The sequence below is a fragment of the Merops nubicus genome, unplaced genomic scaffold (genome assembly GCF_000691845.1).
Source record: "Merops nubicus isolate BGI_N331 unplaced genomic scaffold, ASM69184v1 scaffold30069, whole genome shotgun sequence".
Taxonomy (NCBI): Eukaryota; Metazoa; Chordata; class Aves; order Coraciiformes; family Meropidae; genus Merops; species Merops nubicus.
In genome coordinates this window covers 6,958-14,326 of record NW_008633526.1, presented here as the reverse complement: position 1 = coordinate 14,326, position 7,369 = coordinate 6,958, and the positions used below count along the sequence as shown (strand labels likewise).

At 52.1% G+C, this 7,369-nt stretch overlaps 1 protein-coding gene across 1 annotated transcript; it reads left to right on the top strand.

The window, feature by feature from the left end:
* Window positions 1-2,338: 2,338 nt before the first annotated feature.
* LOC103780602 (microtubule-associated proteins 1A/1B light chain 3B) lies at window positions 2,339-7,096 on the top strand (the record flags this gene model as incomplete). Its single annotated transcript, XM_008948291.1, has 3 exons — window positions 2,339-2,419; window positions 4,535-4,641; window positions 6,534-7,096. Coding segments are annotated over 3 exons (363 nt in total), but the record flags the coding sequence as incomplete, so codon positions are not given.
* Window positions 7,097-7,369: the final 273 nt, after the last annotated feature.

Here is a 7,369-nt window from a genome sequence, read left to right as displayed (position 1 = left end):
GAGGGTTTTAGTTTTTGAGTGGTTCTTTTTGCGTGCCCGGGAGGGTGAGAGAGGTGTGGAGGTGGGCGGCGGTGCTGGGGCTGGGGGAGCTCCGCGCTACCTCGGGAGGGAGGCTTGGGGGGCTTAGATTGCCTCTTCCACATCATCCATTACCGACTGCAGCCTTCCCGGGAGACGGGAAGCATCTCTCGGCGTTGTGTGCCAGGAGCTGGGCCTGCCCGTCCCTCCCGATGTGTCTGCTTAGTGTCCGGCTTCGTCTGCGCTAATTGACAGCAAAATTAAGCCCCACTTGCAGTTTGGTACTTGGCGCTGGGTGAGGAATTCTCCACCCGGAAAGCTGCGAGTGGACTGGGATCTATGCTTCCCGTCTCTGTTTGGTTATTGAAAACTAGCAAGGCATGGAAAAGAGCTGTGTAATGATGGCTGGGGAAATGAGATTAGTCTCTTTCTCGAAGGAACAGCCTCGATAGAGCAGTGCCAACGCTTCTTTCTGGGCTTAAGATGGGACCAAAGCCATGGGAGAGCTGGGTGTCTGTTTGTGTGTGTCGGTGTGGTAGGCTGAAATGCTCTGAGGGTAACAAGAACTGGCAGCGTAACCTATTTCTGTGTGAACTATAAAATCCCCTATGTAAAATGGAATCGGTGGACGTAGCTGATCCAGATTTCCTTCTCCTTTTGCCTTTGGGTAAAAGTCAAGCTGCTTAAGAGGGCTTTCTGGTGTGCCCACCCTTGCCTTTGCTATTCAGTTAAACGTAAGCAGAGAGAATTTAGGTCCAACAAAGTCTGTGTTTAAGCTGCCCCTTTCTCGGAGCCTTCCAAAACTGCTGTTGACCCCATTGCCTGTCAGCAGCCTCTGTTGCAGGTATTAAGTTCAGCTAGGATGGCAGCCAAGCAGTTGCCACTGCAACTAATGTCGTCAGAGAACAGTGTTTATCTGTGGCTGCCTGAAGCCTGATTTTGAACACGCCGTATGCAATAATCTCAATGATTTGTCCCATTTTTGTTCCTCCTACTCCAGGGAGTTCTGAATAACATCACAGGTGAACAAACCTGTTCCAGCTGAACCCTTAAGCCAAACCTCTCTGTGCTCGCTAGGCTGGCGGTTGCTCTCACTCCCTCCCAGTATCTCTTGTGCTGCTGGTTAATCTTAAAAAGTATTTTAATGAGCCGCTGTCTTTGCCCTTGAAGTGTTAATGCTGGTCTGTGAGAGCGTGGCTTGGGCTGTGGGATGTGAAGCCAGGGCAGCTCTGGGGTTCTTGGCCGTGCAGTCAGGTGAAGGCTTGGCATACTCCTGGCCTTACTTCTGCTTGATTCACCTCCCGCTCAGGGCCGTGATTCACGCGAGTCGCAGTCCCACAGTGGGCCCGCAGAAGGGCACGGGGACGTATCTCGTGCACACAAACTGGCCTCCTGGAGGGCTGAGTGATGTCATTGCTGTGTGACAGGACAGGTCGTGTGTCTCTGTGTTAACACAGCAGCACTGAGCCGGGCGGGAGGGTGCTGGGCTGAGCTCTTCCTCCCCCGTGAGCAGCACCTCTCCCGGGGCAGGTGTCTGGCCGAGCTGTGACACGACACTGCATCTTCTCTCTGAGTTGTGTTTGTAAGGTGGGGTTGGGCTGGAAGGCCCTGTCCTGCTGCAGAGACCCAGAGAGGTTAAAACTGAGCTCAGTGAATCTGAAAGCAGGCGGGGTATAAGCAGATGCAAGCGCCTCCGAAAGCCACTGCGCCTGTTTGCTTTGGCCTCGACGTGTACTTTAGCCTGGTTTACAATATCTGGGCTATTAATATTTATGTCTGAGGAGGGCTGAACTTTATCCTGAGCGCTGGCACAGAGAGCAGTGACATGTTTGGCTACATGAGAACCTACCACCAGGTTCTGCAGCGACGGGTGCGGCACAGTCAAAATAGAAAACTGTGGTTGGGTAACACTAGAACACACGGCGTGAGCTGGGGCTGCTCCTGGCTCTCCAGTAATTGTTGACAACTTCCTCTTTGGGGATCGTGCAGAAATAGTACAGGATATTTAGTCACTGGCTTGGGTGGTGTCATTTGGTGGCATAAATTTGTGAGGCTGCTTTAGTGGGCAGAAGATGAAGGGTGGGGGGAGGACGCTGTCTCCTTTAGCACTTTCTAGGAGTCCCAGGTGGGACTTGTCACCGTGGGTTAAAGAGCAGAGTGTCACCTTGTCAAAGGAGAGGTTTTACTGGTGACAGTGGTGTGGTTCTTTGAAGCCTGCTCTGCCTGAATTTGGCTTTGTGGCTTTTATAGACACGCAGTCCTTCTCCTCAGTGGTGGGGAAACCAGGTAATAACAGCACTCAGCGTGGATATTTGAACAGACTTTATATTTTTACTCTCTTGCAGAGCAAAGAGTGGAAGATGTACGACTGATTCGAGAGCAGCATCCAACTAAAATACCTGTAAGTCTGATTCTTTCCATCTTTCACTTCAGCTTCTAGTCTCACAGTCTTTTTAGGAGTTAGGGAACTGTGAAAGAGCTAACCTGATGAGACCAAAGGAAAATTTGGCCATTTAGGGTGGTTAAGGCTGGATTTCAGAAACGTTCTCAGGCTGGTGTCACCATCAGACAGTGTGGCAGAGCAAGGTGCTAGCTGGGGACTGGAGGAAATGGGATTTCATGTGTTCTGAAGCTGCATGTTGTAACTTCAAAGAAAAACTCACCCCAGCTGAGCCCTGAGATTCTCCTGAGCATTCAGCTCTCCTCATCTCAGTGTTTTTCTTCTCCAAAAGAAGAGTCTGCAGAGGTCAACCAAGACTACACAGCAGTGTGGAGACAGATAAGGCTTTCCTCACCGAACAGTGCTGAGAAAGAGAGAGACTTCTGGGAAACAGGCCTGAGCTTGAGGTCTCCAGAGATGCTGCTTGCCTGTCACACCCCTCCACCTCACCTCACATTGGGGATCAGCCCTTGCCTCGTTGCTCTTCTTTAGCTGCTCAGCTCCAAATGCTGCCTGAATTCTGATTTTCTTCTCTTTCTGCACCCTCAGGGTTACAAAAGCAGAGAAAGGCAGCCCGGGAAGCCAAAGGCAGGGCTCCTGTTTGGTTGCTGCTGAGTTCTTTGCAGCTGGTGGGCTTTGTGTGATGGCTGTCACTGCAGTAAGCCATAAGTGCAGGTGTCCTCACAGCCATTTGGTGGGACAGGGAAGGTCTCGGGAGATTTTGGGGGGTGGAAGGGAGAATTTAATCAGACCTCTCAGCCTCTGGTTCTGGGTGTGAGGATCCCTGCGAGGGGAAATTCTGCTGAGAACAACCTGTTGGCAAACTGTCTGCAGTCCCAGTGTGAGCTCAGAGGCAGTGACAGAAGCTGTTGTTGCCTCCATGTCAAAAGGAAACCGAAAGGTTTTCAGCTTTCCTTTGGCTTTCAAGTGCTTCTCCTCAAAGCCGCTGCCGCTCTTGCACCACGCCGTTGGGCGTGGGAACAAATAGCATTTGACAGCAGAGCTTTTCTGACTTTTCTGGAACGTGCAGCTTTCCCAAAAGGCCCTTTCCTAAGAAATCTGTTTCCTGACAGAAGATTGCTTCTCCTCCCACCTCCCCAGATCACTTCCCCCTAGTCCCCAGGCTCCCTGACCACAGATTGAAAGCCATCGATTGAGAGCAGAGCTCTCATTTTAAGCCAGCCACGGGCACCTCCCTAGCAGGAGTTCTGAGGTACCTAAGCAGCTTGCTGAAGAGGCAGTGATGCAAACTCCCAGCCATGGCAGGGGCCTGCTGCGGGCCCTGGGGGCTTCCTCTGCTTGCTGCCCATGCCCAGGCTCCAGTTGCTGCCTCATTATTATCATCAGCAGCTGGGGATGAGATAAGATGGCAGTGTCATGCTAGATGGTGAATCCCTCCCGTGCTGTCAACAGCCTTCATTCTGCTCTTGGAAATAATTATCTGTTGGCTATGGTCTAGCTTTATAAAAACAGTGTTAGGTTGATTTTTTTCCCCAGAATGAGACAGTGCTGATTTAAACTGGTGTAAGGAAATCTTCCTCTGACAGAATTCACTTGGCTCAAGCAGTTTTCACTAGAGTTTCTCCAATTTCAGGCCATGGTATCTCTTCACCTGGGTGAATATCAACACAGCCAGACCCCGTGAGAGTGGAAGTGATCCAAGGGAATGGTGTCACGTAGCTGCTGCTGAGTTAAAAACAACTAACCCCACGTGGCTGTGGAAATGGGAGGGCAGGAATTCTGAGAGCATTTCTGAAAAGCAGGAACCCTGTATGGTTGCTGGGCAGGGTGCTACTGAAATGGGCCCATCTGCAATTTCCTTGGGAAGGATGGAGTTACTGCCTACCAGTCTTGGCGGAATTACTGGTTCCTGAGCACGTCTAGAGATTAAGGAGGAGATGATTAAGGAACAGCAATGGTTCCTCTTCAGGTTCAGGATCCCCACAAATGGGGGGAGATGGATTTTCACATAAACCCTTGTCCTTGGCTGTGGTTAAAATGGAGGGGGGAGATGAGGGCACTGAGCAGCACTTCTGCCTTCCACATCACCTCCTCTCTCTTCCTGTTTCCTCTCAGGTGATCATCGAAAGGTACAAGGGAGAGAAGCAGCTTCCAGTTTTGGATAAGACCAAGTTCCTGGTGCCAGATCACGTCAACATGAGTGAGCTCATCAAAATCATCAGGTAGTATTGCTGTGGTTTCAGTGTGAGCTGCATCAACCCCAGACTATGATTCTTTGGTAATTCCCCATCTGGTGTATGCAGTTGGGAACTCCTTAAATGGAAAATTCATCTGACAAGTGCTGAGTGGCTTCACTAGGACGAGTATGTGAGAAAGTGTTTTTCCCTTGGCTTTGCTGGAAAAAGAATCTCTGAAAAGAGCTGAGCTGTTAGTCTGCTTTTGAGAAAAGTGGCTGGTTCCTGGAAATGTAGGAGGCAGCCTGGGGCCACGGATCCCTGCCTAACATGGGTGCTTCTGGCCCAGGGCTCCAGCACTTCCCGCTGGGCTATTTTAGGATGTCTTCTCAGTTTCTGCCTGGGAGTCCTCTGCGAGGTGTCCACCCACTGCAGGGGGAGTTTGGGCTCACAGCCAGAGCTCTGAGCTGTCGCCTGGGGGTTGATGTTGGCATCCTTTGATTGTGAAATGAGGTTTCCCTCAGCGAGACCTGAAAAACACCCACTCAGACCAGTGTCTTTTTGTCCCACAGTCTGTGGTGTGAGCCCTGCTCTGCTCCACTGCTGGAGCTCCACTCCCAAGAGAAGGCGAAGGGGAAGTAGCCATGGAGTGGAAGTTGTGTGGTCTAAAGCTGTGGTCAGAAGTTCTGCTAGAAGTACTTTTCTCCTGGCTTGGGAGGGATAGCTGATGAGTCAGAGTTCTCAGGCGGTAGCCTTGGAGGTTAGCAGCAAACCAGAGTTGGCTTTTTGTTGGTCACAGTGTGGCAGGGAGCTGGTTTGTGGAGGCCAGTAAAAGCTGAGAGTTGTCCCACAAGTCCAAACGATTCCCTGCCTCCCAGCCTTCTACAAAAACTCGTAAGCAAATCCCAGCTCCTGCCTGAGAAGGAAAGTGGGATGAGGTTTTGGAAGCAGGAACCAGATTGCTTAAGTCCTTCAGAATTTCTCATGAGGATTAAAGGCCTTTAGCAAAAAAAATATGGTTCATGCCAAGCTGAAGGATCTTCTCCACCTTTTTTCTTTGACTTCATCATTGCCTTAGTACCAGCTGGGCTGGGTCCTCGGCCAGCTCCTCTAGTGTGTGGCAGGGCCTGTCCTTCCCAGCCCTCAGAGAGCAGCAGTTGTCTCTCAGCCTGCTGTCTCTGGAGCTATTAGAGCTTGGTTTTGGAAGGGTCTGTTCTGGTTTTGGAGGGTCTTCTGGTCTGTTCTTCCCTTCAGTCTCCGGTTGCATCTCCACATACCCGAGTTCCTCTTGCATGCTTGGCTGATGAGGTGGTAAGAGAGCTCCTCTCTGCAAACCTGCTTTCCAGTAGGCAGTTTTTTTACCTATTTCCTCCCAGCTGGAATGACTGATCCAAGGGAAAGTCCGAAGTTAGATGTTTACTGTGCCCCAGAGCCTCCGAAGCCTGTCGGGGAGGTGAAGAGGGGGCGGGAGGCTCCAAAGGTTAAACGCAGCTGTCACAGGCTGGCGACAGAGCGAGTTGGGAAGGTCCAAGGTCGTGCTGTGGACGCTCTGTGTGTCCCCCCTGCCCGTCCTCACACGGGTCTCTGGGGGCCAGCCTGGGTGGACGTTTCCAGCGGATGCTGTCAAGCCCCAGGGCAGAGGTCCCGTGGGCCTGCTGCTGTTCAGGGGCCGTCCCGGGGAGAGCCTCTTCCTGCCAGCTGCGCTCTGCTGCCCTTCTGGAGCGTGGGTTTCCAGCAGCTTCTGCCACATCTGCAGAACCTGCATCATTCCCGACTTAGGGGATGAACCTAACACATTTTGAGGTGGGAAGCAAATGCCTTCTTGGGTGGCAGGGCCGCTTTGGGCGGGGATGGCCGAGTGCAGCCAGCGGCGGGGGCCTCTGTGGGTGGCGACGTGCGCTCGTCACCATCAACCTCCTTCCCCCCACCTCCCCCCCCAGGCGACGCCTGCAGCTGAACTCCAACCAGGCCTTCTTCCTGCTGGTGAACGGGCACAGCATGGTGAGCGTCTCCACGCCCATCTCCGAGGTGTACGAGAGCGAGAAGGACGAGGACGGCTTCCTCTACATGGTGTACGCCTCGCAGGAGACCTTCGGCGCGAGACCTTCCCTCTAAGGAGGCTTCTAGCCTAGGATTTGGGTTCTCCCTCTGGCCATCACCCCCCGCCCTGCCCCAGGCCCCCCCGGGAAGGAAACGGATGTCACCTCCGCCCTCGGTTCCTTAGCATAGTCTTGCTTTAGCGGGCGCCTCGTCTTGCCTCGCCTCGGCCGCGACTATCACGCAGCACAGACGAGCACCTCCAGCTTTGAAACCCGCTCTCCTGTTCCACCCAGGCACATCCACATTTCTGGACTCTCCGAAAGGAATCCAACTGTGCATGTGTGACGCGTTGCAAAGAAAGGGACACTCGACTGACTTCTTTTAACAAGCAAACAGGCACCAGGGAGGAGCTGAAGTGGTTTGTGTGACAGTTTTCTGGAAAATCTCCCTATGATTCCTTAAAAAAAAAAAAATTGGAAAGGCTTCTCATGAGAGCAAATCTGTTTTAATGTCCCAAAGTGGAGCCTTGTTTTCTGCAGCTCGGTGAGACCCGTGTCAGTGCTGCAGTCAGTGCTCGGGGTGAGCTGGGGGAGTACAACTCTTTTTGTCTCTGTTTTATTCTCTTTTTTTGTGGCACCACCACCTTAGGAACGGTGCCGGTTTCTGAAATATTCATACCAAACACCACAGCTTTATTGTAGTTTTAGGAAGTGTTGAACTGTAAAAATACACACCC